This window comes from Streptopelia decaocto (genome assembly GCF_964273445.1).
Source record: "Streptopelia decaocto genome assembly, chromosome: 5".
In the NCBI taxonomy this organism is placed as follows: Eukaryota; Metazoa; Chordata; class Aves; order Columbiformes; family Columbidae; genus Streptopelia; species Streptopelia decaocto.
Genome location: NC_138659.1, coordinates 22,246,840 through 22,260,991, shown reverse-complemented (window position 1 = coordinate 22,260,991; position 14,152 = coordinate 22,246,840). Strand labels below are relative to the sequence as shown.

General features: G+C 36.3%; 1 protein-coding gene across 24 annotated transcripts in view; it reads left to right on the top strand.

Annotated features, from left to right (window-relative positions):
* Window positions 1-14,152, top strand: part of LOC309440586 (uncharacterized protein) — a 60,640-nt gene that overhangs the window by 34,357 nt on the left and 12,131 nt on the right. For 18 of the 24 annotated variants that reach the window (XM_082054396.1, XM_082054401.1, XM_082054383.1 and 15 more), the window contains 22 exons: window positions 981-1,016; window positions 1,671-1,712; window positions 1,912-1,953; window positions 2,877-2,918; window positions 3,429-3,470; window positions 5,032-5,073; window positions 5,176-5,214; window positions 5,615-5,656; window positions 5,759-5,818; window positions 6,133-6,174; window positions 6,277-6,315; window positions 6,718-6,759; window positions 6,862-6,921; window positions 7,105-7,149; window positions 7,607-7,672; window positions 8,564-8,602; window positions 10,217-10,255; window positions 10,932-10,970; window positions 11,293-11,331; window positions 11,909-11,947; window positions 12,687-12,716; window positions 13,779-13,820. In XM_082054396.1, the coding sequence (XP_081910522.1) occupies window positions 981-1,016; window positions 1,671-1,712; window positions 1,912-1,953; window positions 2,877-2,918; window positions 3,429-3,470; window positions 5,032-5,073; window positions 5,176-5,214; window positions 5,615-5,656; window positions 5,759-5,818; window positions 6,133-6,174; window positions 6,277-6,315; window positions 6,718-6,759; window positions 6,862-6,921; window positions 7,105-7,149; window positions 7,607-7,672; window positions 8,564-8,602; window positions 10,217-10,255; window positions 10,932-10,970; window positions 11,293-11,331; window positions 11,909-11,947; window positions 12,687-12,716; window positions 13,779-13,820 (948 nt within the window). The remainder of the gene's footprint in view (window positions 1-980; window positions 1,017-1,670; window positions 1,713-1,911; window positions 1,954-2,876; window positions 2,919-3,428; window positions 3,471-5,031; window positions 5,074-5,175; window positions 5,215-5,614; window positions 5,657-5,758; window positions 5,819-6,132; window positions 6,175-6,276; window positions 6,316-6,717; window positions 6,760-6,861; window positions 6,922-7,104; window positions 7,150-7,606; window positions 7,673-8,563; window positions 8,603-10,216; window positions 10,256-10,931; window positions 10,971-11,292; window positions 11,332-11,908; window positions 11,948-12,686; window positions 12,717-13,778; window positions 13,821-14,152) is intronic. The other 6 variants (XM_082054381.1, XM_082054386.1, XM_082054387.1 and 3 more) reach the window with 6 other exon arrangements.

Genomic DNA, 14,152 nt, shown 5'->3' with positions numbered 1-14,152 from the left:
GGATAATAATTTGGGAATTAACCGTCTGTGCACATAAGGCACATAGCCACCCCAAGCTTTTTCCACTTGTTCTAATTTCAAGTCATATATATATATATGCTAGTATTGTAAAGTAATGTTTATCCCCTGGTAAAACACTCTCTGTCAAAGCTTCCCATCTGTCCTACAAGCAGAAACTGTGATTAACATGGATAGATTGTGACTAAGCAAATATACTGCTGTGTAAATAAATGACATTTTTCTGTACTTGTTTATGTTCACAGAAAAGCTTTTTCTGTTACAGCCTCCTTTTGTTTTACTGCCATCTAGAGTAATCTTCTGTCATGAGCTACTCGCCTTCTCTTCGGTTGTCAGCCATATACTTTACTGCTTCATGATTTTCCCTATTTTTCCACTTTGGTACTGCACCAAACATGTACACTAGGAAGTAAGGAGACCTTCTGAAAACATTGGATTTTCTTGTATTTACCTTGAATGCATTGCATTGGCTTTAATGCAAAAGGTTCTGCAGAGGAAAATCCTTCAGCAGCAAGCCCTGTTTAAGAGTCTCATCAGTTCCTCCTTTGTTCACAAAAGATGCAATTATTCCCTTGTTTATCCCTATCCAGTGTGCATTGCTGGACTTTACTGTAAAAGAGTTTGCTTCTAAACGTTCTCACAAGGAAAGGTGGGGAATGTCAAAAAGCCAAACAAAAGAATTACATGGATTGTTCTCTATACCACAGGGGTTCAGCTGAGGGAAACTCTGCTAGGCAGGATCTTCCGATGGAGGAGTGATAAGGTGAAAAAAACAAACAAACAAACAAAACATATTAGGGAGATGCATTTTAAGACACTTACTTATAGTAAAATGATAGCTCTGGACACTTTTCTGTCCTGAAATATGCCACCTTGACAAGTTTAGGTAGATTTCTGCTGAAAGCATTTTGTGCGGATGGCCGCATCTATAAAGTAATAACTGGCTTCTGACTCCTTTGCAGAAATCTGGTTGTGCAAGAAAGAAACTTGTTGTCAGAGTAAGTAATTTTTTTAATTATTTTTTTTTTACTGCTTGTAGGATTTTTGCCCTAACTATGCCTAATTTGTCCGATTATGCCAGATTTTTTGCTAATTATGTTGGTCCTAATTAATATTCTTATATTTAAGGAAAAATGAAAATAAAATAGCTGGGCTATTTGTTCTTTGGTTGAGTTTACTTTAAAGGAAGTGTATATATATATATATATATATATATATATATATGAAAAAAGACATGAAAAATCTGCTCTGAGGTATAGAGCAGCACAAACTCCTGTTCTTCAGGAAGCACATATACATAGTTGGTCCAAGCTTAAGTTAAAATTGAATGAGTGTCACACAGAGGACAACTAAAATGTTAGTTGAAGTAAGATAGAATAATGAAGAAAGAAAGAATAATGTTTGGCGATTTATTGTGCTCAGCATGTTGTGGAGAAGATACACATGTGTACTGTATATAGGTCACTGCTGAGTCTGACTTGAAGATAAAAATTTTGTGCAAATAACCTTTTATTTTATAATAAGGCATTCCTACTCAAGGTATGCATTAAAGTGTCTGAAGTTGTTATAAATAAATAATACAGAAAGATAAAGGTCTGTCACTGATCATAGAGTTTTCATCTCCTAATAGTAAATGTCTTTGGTTCTTACAGGACACATCGCGTGTTTTGGGCAGAAGAGACCATGAAGTACAGGTAAACCATGCTTGTCACTTTTTCTGAACTCCTGCTGGTGTTACAGCTCCTTGGTGTATTACCTACAAAAAGAAGAATAAGGATCTAGTTTCCATAAAGGAGTATCCTCTTTAGGGTTAGGTAGTTCTTTCCCAATAGAACTCTGTATTTTAATTTATTACCCTTACAGAAAAATGAATCATTTCTTGTTTCCTCACAGAATGAATCTTCTACTTCAAACAGCAGCCACACTAACTTCCAGGTAATAACAGTGTCTACTGCATTATCTCATTGCAAGGAGCTTTCTGATAAATTATATTTAATTTCTGCAAACTATGTTCCACTAATTTATCTGTACTGAAGGTTGCTATTTTAATTTGGCAACATCATTGCTATAATGTTATAATTTTGCACAGTTGTAAATAATGATGATGGGCCCAGAATATACTGTCTCCTCTGTTCCTTCACTCCACTAGGCAGGTAATCATTTCAGGCGTTTATTTAGATGGCACTTCATAAAAGTTGTTTGCAAAACACAAACCAAATAGTTTTAGAATCTTTTTATTTTAGAAACAGTCCTGTTCTAGTGATGGTAATGGCCAGATATATAATTCTGTTTCATTTAGAATTTGATAAGGTACATCTTGGCAATAATGTATTTTTGTTACAAAATTAGGTCCAACTTTCATATTCTGTAGGTTTATGTTCTGGTGCAGTGATGTACATGTTACAGAATTATGGGAAATTTAACTGATCCAGAGTGGTACCTGATTCTGTTTTTCTTAATACTTTGTACTGTACTACATTGGCACCCCCAGCTTCCCAGAGATCTGGAATCCCATTATGCCCAGGATTTTGTAGATGTAACACTATCATAGTACTCTGTCTCACAGAGTTTGAAGTCTAATTCGATAGTACAGTCAGATCTCTGAGCTCCAGAGAGCAATAGTTTCCTTAATTAGTTTTTCTAATATCCATTCCATGTGTATTGTATCTCATCACTAATTAAGTTTTGTCCAAAATTATGTTTTCACAATTATTCATACAGAGAGTTCTGAAGAAATAATGTCTGTTGGTGCAGGGAAGTAGTACAAAGAGTTTGTCACCTTACTTATCACTGCATCATTTTATGCATGTTAGATTCTGATAGAATGCTTCTATAAAAAATAATTGGTTTCTTCACAGGGTGGATCATTTATTGCAACTGGTGCTGGATCAAGTAGTCAGGTCAGGATTTTCTCTATTTTCAGTCTTGTCCAGATACCTTCTTAGTAATTAAAGTAAAATTCAGGAGTCAGAGTTTAAATCCAGTAGTTTTGCCTAGGGACCTGGTTATGTAATGCATTAAATTGTAAATTAAGTGACCCTATTCAGATTAAATTTATCTGAAATGGCTCTCTGAAATCACTTAACACTGTTTCGATTTGACAGTTTATTGGTGAGAGCACCATGGTGATTCCCTGTACTCTTGACTACCCCGAAAATTCTCTCTTGATGAGGCATCTGTCATTGAGACAGCACTGAGAGGTGTAGTATCCGTCTAACTTCCAAAGCAAACATTAAATGTATAGAGCTATGCTGTCCCCTTGTTTATTCTAGGTTTAGGGAAGGTCACAGCTACTCTATAGTCCCAGTGTCTCTTCCCCTAAACACAATTTCACATCTGAAATAAGATTTTATTTTAGACTTCCACAAAGCAATAACTGTTGCCTTTTTTTTTTTTTTTTTAATTTATAGGGTGGTTGCATTTGTCCTGATGGAAGCAGTGGTAGTAGACAGGTAATTATTTTTCTGGGTTTATACTTCCGTCTACATAGTGGAGTATTTTGAATTAATCACCTAGTAAGTATGGACACTTGGGTAACACTAAACATTATTGATAATTTCCTTAGTATGGACAGATTAATATACAATTAAATGGAAGAACGAGTCTCACTTTAACTGCATAATTACTATGTGGCCACTAACTTTCTGTAACTGTGCATGGTAATCCCGATGCTCTGTCAGTTGACTGTTATGTGCTAATTATTAATTACTTTAAAAAAGCAGAGTCAGTATGCCCTGTAGTAACCACAGAATTCAATTGCATTGACTGTAGGTTCCTTGTCCTCCCTGGTGCAATAAAATATTGTGAGTAAAAGTCAAGATCTGATAAATATTTCAAAATATAATCTCTTAAATCAGTATTTAAACTATTTTTTCCCATAAAGAGAATGACTGCAATTTCACAATCAGTAGCACTGGATGAACTTTTCTCTTAGACGATGTCTCTGTGCCAGGAAAAAGGCCAAGGAATGAGGTTACAGGGGCATTACAGACAAGCTTTACCAGGCTTCTGGCTTCACCTGGCTTTGCCAGGTGAACTTGGATTTTAAAGTCACCTGTCTTCTACCTGAAAACTTTTTGATGCTTTTATTGAAGCTGTATTTACATAAACCCATTTGAAGAGTGTAATATTGTTTCAGATATAAGTTTCAACAAGAATCCTATGTATTATCATTTCTATAAAAAGTATGCTATTTAAAAAAAATAATTTTATAAAGAAATTACTGCTTTCTGAACTTAACTGTCATTGGCTTTAACAAATAGATTCTTCAGCTCAGTAGGAAAATATCTGCAAAAAGCTTTCTTCTAAACTTAAAAGTTGTGAGTTACATAAAGGTCTCTTCAAACCTGAGAAAGATTATAAATTGAGAGTCAAAGCTATACAAACCAGCTTGCTTCAAAGGAAACAATCAGTTTCCTTATGTGGATGCCTGAATTCTTTACACTGTAATTATTCCACATTTTTCTCTAAGCTTCACCTAAAGACAAAAGCTCAGTCTATAAATAGTCTATGAGGTTGCAGCCTAACCATAGAATAATCCTTTGTTTTGTATATAAAGGGGGAGTAATAATGGATGTTACAAAATGGTAAATAGTCTTCTCTTTTAAGCAGTGAGCTGAAAAATCTGCTCTCCTAAACCCTATTTATATTATACTTTAGAAGTTCAGCATTCTGGCAACTTTTGAAAAACATGATCAGGATCATGATAATCTATAACAACATAGAGTCTACCAGGTATGGGATAGGATTCTTTGATTAGAAAGAGTAAAATGAAAAGTTACTATTTATTTCAGGTCTTTTCTCCTGAACAGAAAAGTATCTGCTAAAGGTTTCCTTATCTTTAACAAAACAAACAGACCCAGACCAACCAAACAAAAAAACCCCAGTGATCTCTTTCAATGATTGCGGTAATGTCAGTTTTGAAAGCTATATCTTGAAAGAATAGAAATTTGGAAATTGACTCACTTAAATCTCTGTTTGCAAGAAAATAGCTAGTCTGTGTTTTCATTTCAGGGAGTCCCAGGTTCTGCACACAGCACATATTTTGGTAACCAGGTAAACATTCAGATAAAGTGCCCTATTCAGAAGCTCCATCTAAAACCTTCCCTGAAGGAGCAGTCAAATGTAAGCCAGTAACCCATTCTGTCTTCTGCACAGGGAGGGCCTTTCTTCTATCCTGGAGGATCCTATGGACAGGTAGTTGTTCTTCCTCCCTTACCAGGATAACTCAGACTCCCATTTTCCTGGTTCCTTCACTGCCAATATTGTGGGTGCTATGACATGCTATAATTACAGACCTGATAGCTGTCTCTTCGAGAAGAAAACCTAAATTAACCCTGATGTAACCTGGTGGTGTGAAGTTTGACAGAGAGCAGTACAAAACAGTATCTGCAGTTTCTTTGCAGTATTCAGATTTCAGCAGGCTAAGTAAATGACGACCCTAAAACTTCCTCCATTTAACAATATTGGTCTTGGTTTTTATTTAGGTGCATAAAAGTTAGCTCAAAATTGGGAGAAAGGGTGTAAAATGAAAGTGGATACACTGCGATTTAAACACTTGTCTGCATGAAAATAGTGGTCTGTGTTGTCCTTTCAGGGCGGCCCAGTTTCTTCCCACAGCTCTTACTCCGGTAACCAGGTAAATATTCTGGTCACTGTGTCTGCACAAGAGTAGTCTAAAAGTCTTCCTTGAGATAACATTTCAACTACAAAACAGTAAATGTTTATGTTTTCTGTACAGGGAGAGTCTTCCTTCTATCCTGGTGGAGCTTCCTTCTATCCTGGTGGATATTCCGGCCAGGTGTGTTTCCTCATTTGTAATCATAAGAGAGACTTCTGTTATCTTCCTTCCTATATTCCCCAAGTAGTGGTTGCTGTGAAATATAACACCCAAGAGTTGAATCAACTATTTCTAACTTACACCATAAAGTCTGTCAGAAGAAAAGACTACACTGTGTTTAAAACTTCCTTGGAATGATCTTTCATCCAGCTAAGAAAATTAGTCATAAGAAGTCCCTTGTTCTTTAACAATTTGGCCCACAATAAAAGTCAGGTACATTGCTATTTACACCATCCCGTTTGCAAGAAAATAGCTAGTCTGTATTTTAATTTCAGGGAGTCCCAGGTTCTGCACACAGCACATATTCTGGTGACCAGGTAAATGTTCAGATAAAATGCCTTATTCAGAAGCTCCATCTAAAACCTTCCCTGAAGGAGCAGTCAAATGTAAGCCAGTAACCCATTCTGTCTTCTGCACAGGGAGGGCCTTTCTTCTATCCTGGAGGATCCTATGGACAGGTAGTTGTTCTTCCTCCCTTACCAGGATAACTCGGACTCCCATTTTCCTGGTTCCTTCACTGCCAATATTGTGGGTGCTATGACATGCTATAATTACAGACCTGATAGCTGTCTCTTCGAGAAGAAAACCTAAATTAACCCTGATGTAACCTAGTGGTGTGAGGTTTGACAGAGAGCAGTACAAAACAATATCTGCAGTTTCTTTGCAGTATTCAGATTTCAGCAGGCTTAAGAAAATGATCACCCAAAAACTTCTTCCATTTAACAATATTGGTCTTGGTTTCTGTTTAGGTACATAAAAGTTAGCTCAAAACTGAGAGAAAGGGTGTAAAATGAAAGTGTATATGCTGCGATTTAAACACTTGTCTGCATGAAAATAATGGTCTGCAATTTTCCTTTCAGGGCGGCCCAGTTTCTTCCCACAGCTCTTACTCCAGTAACCAGGTAAATATTCTGGTCACTGTGTCTGCACAAGAGTAGTCTAAAAGTCTTCCTTGAGATAACATTTCAACTACAAAACAGTAAATGTTTATGTTTTCTGTACAGGGAGAGTCTTCCTACTATCCTGGCGGATCCTCCTTCTCTCATGGTGGATCTTCTGGACAGGTACATTTTTTTCTCGTTTGTAAGTGTACACTTTGTTTATTGCCACCCTGCTCTAAATGGTGACATAAAGATAAAACAGACCTCTGTTATTTTCATTCATACACTGCCCTTGAAAGAAGGAAAACTCTTTCTTGAGGGGACCAAAATAATAAAGTTTGTTGTTTTTTTTTTTTCTCTGTACAGGGAGGGTCTTCCACCTATGACGGTAGCAGTGAATCCTATGGTCAGGTAAATACTCTTTTTTTCATCTTTGTGTAAAGGGTGCTGAGACTCCCTGACTCCTATATGCAGCTATATTCTATATTTTGGCTCTCGCTACATTTTAATTAAGGTGGGGTTTTTTGTTTGTGGAGTCAATTTGCATATACTATTAACTAAGTAGCCTGAAAGTTTATGAAGGAGTAAAAAGTGGAGTGCCTCCAACCATTAGAGCTTGTTCTCCCCAACAATGCTAGCTTTGAATTGAATGAAGGTCTCTGCAAAAGTGAAAATAGAATTTGGATTTAAAATATGTTAAATTAGTGTTTTACAGGGACATAACTATGAGTTGCTCAATAGCCATTCTGATAACTACGTAAATATTCATATTTTTAAATCTCCCCAGAAGGAGATCCCTACAGTAAGTGACCAAAAAAAAAAGAAAAGGCTGTTTGCAGTATGAATATGATTTATGTTTTCTGAACAGGGTGGATCTTCTACCTACAGTGGTGCCGGATCTTCCACACCTAGCGGTGGTCAATCTTTTGGTCAGGTAAATGTTATTTGTCTCATACATCAAAAGCTTAAGCTTGCTGTTTCAGTTATTTTGTGCACTAGCTTCTATATTTCAATTATTTCTTCACCATGGGGGTGGTGAGGCACTGGGCAAGGCTGCCCAGAGAAGCTGTGGATGCCACAGCCCTGGGAGCATTCCAGACCAGGTCGGATGGGGCTTTGAGCAGTCTGGTCTAGTGGAAGGTGTCCCTATCCATGGCAGGGGGCTTGGAACTAATTCCAACCCAAACCATTCTATGATTCTATTTTTAAGTGATGACCATAGAAATGCCATTTTATCCTTTGTTTCTCTTTGCTTTTATTTACCCCTTTACAACTCCAAATGTTTCAATGATGGAGGGAACGTGATGCAGTGTATGCACCATCCTGCCAACTGTGCCACTGTGGTTATTCAATACTTTAACTACTTTGTTGTTTATGCACTAGCTTATTCAAAAGGAAAATATTTTGTGCATGTACTTTACACACCTTAGTCATGTAGAAGCTATTGAAAGTCTAGAGAAATGCATGCACTGTATCTGAAGATTGTGTCACATTGTGGGATTATTATACAGGGACCATCTTATGCTTTGTTTAGCAATACATTTGAAACAGCTGAAGTCATATAGAATGATATATTAAAAATAATAAGGCATATAATCCAGATTGTTTTTTCGTAGAAAATTGTGTTGTCTTGCTACTTCTAGTGCAGGATCTAGAAAGAGAGCATAGATAATGCAATTTCTGAATGTAAAGAATGATTAATTTTTCAAATCAACTTTATCTAGTATTTTTTACGTTAAAAAAAGCATAGTTTATATTCTCCACTAGTAAGATCATGTAAGAATCCTTTTTACATGAAAATAACTGTTTTTCAATTATTTTACAGGATTCACTTCCCATAGGAGGCGGTGAAACTGATGACAATGTAAGCATTTTTTCTCAAGTATATCAATATCAGAATTTACTACCTTTTAAACTATCTAGGTGCTTACATGGACCTTTACCTTATCTCATCATCTTATCTTTAAGAGGTCCTTCACAGTACATTGATCATCTGTCTTGTAATTTTCTGCAATACCTTCTTTGAAATGATATTGTTTCTATAGATAAAGGAAAATGTAGATTCATATTATGTCACATTATTGTGCTATGACAAGGATTTGGCAAATTACAATTGCAGTTGCAACAGTTCTGACTTGTAACAACCATATGCTTTTTGAATCAGTTATTAGAATTGGCATTTATAAAGGAAACTCTCTTCCCTTATTTCACAATTTCCATTGAAACAATATTAGTATAGGCTTACAGTGTATAAAAGAACCAGATACTTCTTACTTCCAGCAATTTAATTTGTCTACTTTTTCAGAGTTAATTTAATACAAACCCACTAATTTAACTACAAGAACAATACTATCCATATGTCAGATCAGCCCTTCTTGTTCTTCAGGGTGATTTTTTGTCATTTATTTCCATAAGATTATATTCCATCTATGTTTACCGTTCTGGACTTTCATAGCAATTCCCACAAATTAGGACTTTCAAACTTAATTGCTCTTAAGATACAGATTTATTTTAAAATTCAACTTTTCCTTGTATTTTTGAGAAAACACATTGTATTTGACCCTTAATCATTATCTCATTTTATTCTTTTTCTAAAATACAGCTTCCCTAATTAATACTGCACAGACTAATTCCCTCTTTCCGTCTTCAATTCACGCTACACTTGATTTGTGTTTTTCCAGTGCCAGACATAAAAGCATTATATTTCTTCATCTGTATATTGCATAGGAATGGTCTGGTTTCATGTAGTGTGGTGAGAACTGCTTGCTGTTCTGCTTAAGAACATGCCTTTTCTCCCAACTAAAGTATATTTCCTATTAATTCTGGTGAGGCTGTTTATAAAACTTTCCAAATTTGATGTCTCATTTTCTTGGAGTCTTGAGTGATAGGTTGTATTTTAACTGGATTTCTAATAAGCTTGTTTTCCATTGTCCTGGTTAGTAGGAAATTGTTCTCCACAAATTTTTATAAATTCATCTGTGCACTTCAGCCACAAGTATAAAGTCATTAGTTTCCACACAGTTTCTGTAGCAAAATCTTCTTGTGGATGTTCAGCAAAGTTAACATATGATACTACAGGGGCCCCAAGACCCTCTGGAAGAAACTAAGGTATGAAAGAAGCTAAAGTATTCCAACATCAGTGTGCACCACTGAGGTCTTACCCAGAACCAAGACAGCTTTTAAAGTGCTGATGTTTACCTCTACAGCGTTCTTAGAGGAAATAACGTAGATTGAGATGCGAGCTCATTCCTTTATTATGCTATATCAGAATTCAGCTTTCCAAATAATGAAATGCCATGCTCCAGAAATGAGCAAGGGAGGAACTTTGAAAGAGTGCTGCTTATCCTACACCCTACCATCTTGAACCTTCCCAACAAGGCATGCAAACAAGCAGTAGTTTCCTTTGCCTTCCAAACTTGCTTAGAAAAAAAAAATAGAAGTATTTGCCATGCAATAACTAGATTCTAATCTTTTTTAGAATTCCACGTCAGCATCTGGCAGCCATCAGAGTGAACGGGTAAGTGCTCCGTCCTTACATGTTGCCAGGGTGTCTGCCCCAGTGCTTGACAACCACTAGCCACCTAAATTATATTGTGTGGAAGGTGGTGTGGCAGCTTCCAGTGTGGGATAGAAAGTCATCAAGCACAGAGGGAATAAGGATGTGCTTAAAGTATTGTAGTACCGCTAGAAATCCCAACCAATGCATTACAATCACAGCACCACAATATACACATTCAGGTTCCTGTGCCTTTTTACTCATTGCCTGACTGCAAAAGGCTTCAGTACCATGATTTGTCCAGCATCTATTCAAAGTGAAACCCTTTGCTTTGTTGTGCTGCATGACTTAGTTATGAGGGCTTCCACTTTCCTGTCATTTTTACATAGCACACATTTCATTTATTCTAAGCAGAATTAAATGACACACTGAGAAATTATTTTGTTGGAGATATCACAACTCTTTAATCATTGTATCCAAAATAATACCTCTCACCAAAAGAGCAATTATCAACAGGTGTAAAGGGGCATGTGCTGTTTTATACAGAAAGACCTTTTATATTCTCTTGAACGACCCATGAGAGAAAATTAAGGAATGTGGAGAAGCAATGAATGCTCAGCTTCCGTCCTCGTCTTTCCATACTACAAAAGAAAGGAAGTGTTTGGTTTTTTCATGTAATTTCAATACATTTTTCCAGGATTTTTATTCCCCAGGAGGCAGCCAGTCAGGTGGACATGTAAGCATCTATTTTATTCATTATTTGCAGTTCCCTTCCAAAACAGCTGTTTTTTTAAAAAATTATCCTGACAAGTAAATTATATTCAACTGTTATCTCCTAGAATTTTTCATGACATCTGGCATCATGTCTTGTGAAACCAAATGGCAAACTGTTTTGTTTTGGTGTTTTGTTGGTTTGGTTTTGGTTGTTTGTTTGTGTGTGTGTGTGTGTGTAGTTTGTTTTGTTTTTCATAAAAATATGCCCATGACTATTCAACAACATAGTCTTGTTTTCCAGAAGCCATTTTAAACAAAAATAAATTTGGTCTACTTTTTTGCAGGGATCATCTTCTCAAAGTGGTGGCTACTCCAGTGGACAGGTAAATACTAATTCTTTGTATTGTTGACCTGAAGTATGTGTTATACAAAAGCTCGAGTCCTCAAATTGTCTTCCAGCATTATTTTATCTGTGAGCAAGATCTATTTGGTACTCAATCACCTTTTCCTTATATATGTCATGTAAAAGTCCAAGTGTAAGCACAGTGGTCAAAATACAATTCATGTATTCACTGACGCTCCAATGTCAGGAAACAAATGAAAGTAATAAATATTTTGTATTAATTTATATTTTTTTAAACATATATTAAATGATTTTTTTTTTCAGCCAGTATGGTGGGCAGGTGGGAAATATTTCTTCAGTATTTGTTTTGGTGTTGGGTTTTTTGTTTTGTTGTCCAATGTACATACTTCAAGAAAATATTACCAGTTTGGTAATACCTACGTTTCCAGACTACTGTGGGTTTTTCATCTTTATTCATCTTTCCGTAAGTAAAATTGGGTTGTTAACCAGATAGATCTTTTCTAACATAGTTTAGAGAGTATAAGACAATACATTGTAATAAAATATACATGTGAAACTGAAGGAAAATCCTTTAAATGAAGATGTATCATTTACAGGGTTCAGCTTCTTCAGGAGGCAGCCAGTCTCGTGGACAGGTATGCTTTTCTTTCTGCACACCGTTCAGTTCTGCTGCTGTCAGGCACTCACAATTTACTTTGACTTTCGTTCCTTCACAAGAACTGTTTTCTTTCACTATTGTTCTTTTTGCCCAACATGTTGTTTTCTTTTCCTGTGTCATTCAGACATCCCGCAGGCCAGAGCAGCCAGTAGTAACTGAATGGCACTTGTATGGGAGGTTCTGGACCTGCTTTGATGCTGAACATTTTTCTTTCATGTTTCATGAACTTTGAATGTGGAAAGTGAGACACTGAATGGCAAAGCCCTGGCCACCTCTCAGTTTTAGCAGAAATCACCTGTGTTCTGTAACGTCTGTAGCATGAAATAGTACTGCATGTGTTCCAGGTGCTCTGGCCTCTCTAGGGAAAAAAAACAACAAAAAACAACATCCCCCTGCATTCTGTAGTACTACTCAGAATTTTTTACTCATCTTTTTCAGTGTATAAGGTTTTCAAGGTCAAGGTTGTAGATAACAAATTTAAACATAACAAAATTAGAAGTTTTTCACCATCAGAGCAATAAGTGTGGGAATTGTTGCACAGGACAAAGAGAACAAAAAAATAGACTGCTTTCTAGAAGTTGGGTGCTTGGGCAGTTTTGAATGTAACTTTATGGCTTGCATATCTGGGATGGTAGATGGAGTAATCTGAGTTGTAACTGGACTCCTTTTCAGTTCTGTGTTCTTGATATCTTAAATATTTTCTGCATTCTTTACAGGAGGGATGCAATTGTTCTGGAGGAAGTTCCGTAAGTGTTATTTATTCACTACACATTTTGGTTTACTACATTATTTAACTGGAAAATTATCTGTGGTCCTACTTATTTCTAACTTATTTATTTGAATGTACCCTTATTTTTATATACCACTCCATGCTGCAACCTCCTTTCAGGTAGTTGTAGAGAGCGATAAGGTCTCCCCTCAGCCTCCTTTTCTCCAGGCCAAACAGCCCCAGTTCCCTCAGCCGCTCCTTATCAGATTTGTGCTCCAGACCCTTCACCAGCTTTGTTGTCCTTCTCTGAACTCTCTCCAGCACCCCAATGTCTTTCTTGTAGTGAGGGACCCAAAACTGAACCCAGGATTCAAGGTACAGCCTCACCAGTGCTGAATACAGGGAAATGATCACTGCCCTGGTCCTGCTGGCCACACTAGTTCTGATACAAGCCAGGAACCCTAAAGGGTGGCAGAAAGGTGTATTCTCTGACCAGTATTTACAGAGATGTGCATGTGTTTAAAAAAATAAATCATTAAATAGTAGAATTCATTGACAAAAAAAAAGTCTGTCATGAACAGATGCTAAAATAATCTCAAAAAATCAAGTCTACAAAATTGCCAACCGTAAAAGTTGTCTCAAAAATCAATGCTTACCAAATAAAAAAAGAAACCAACACCCACAAACCTGAGCCACTTCTCATTTGTGCTTTTAAATCTATACAGAATTATTTAAAGACTGTGAAATATGATAATGCATGTTTTCTAAAGCAAATCATATGTGGTCAATCAACATGTAATATGTAATGTAATACATAAAGGACGTGCCTGCACAGTGGATAGAGTTCTTATTTTCTAGGCAGTGAGTTATGCGCAGATACAAAACGATACTTTTTAATTTATGGTCTTCCGGGCCAAAAAAGGCTATTTGCTATCTTGGCAAGTTAAGAAAAGTAAGTGAAATGCAAGTGTAGTTTCATTTCAGACTGTGATATTTTTCCTTTAAAGTACCCTAGAATGGACATTTTAAGATTTTGTTTTATTTTCAGTTTATGATCAGGCAAAGGCTAATTTTTTTCTTCTTCTTTTTTCCCTTACAGGGTGGATCCCCTACCTTAGTCAGAAGTGATTCCTCTGCAAATGTAAGCACTGTTCACCAGCTTGTAAGGATGCCCTGTGCTTGTTTTGTTGATAGAATGGCTAGAGAGGTTAAAAAGGGTCAGTACCTAATTTAGTCATACACTTGTGAAAATAAACTACCTTAGCTACAATTAAAAATACACACAGAACATTCAAGCAGCACTTGCAGTTTCTTTTTCCATTTGAAATAGTGTTCATTCAAAGACAAGTGCTGTTTGGAAATGTTTGAAAGATTCTGTTTGGCACAAATGCAGGTACGTAACAATATAAAGATTTACTTTGGGAGTCAGTTTCATTGATTTCCTTGGTATTATGCCAAAATATCCCCAAAGAC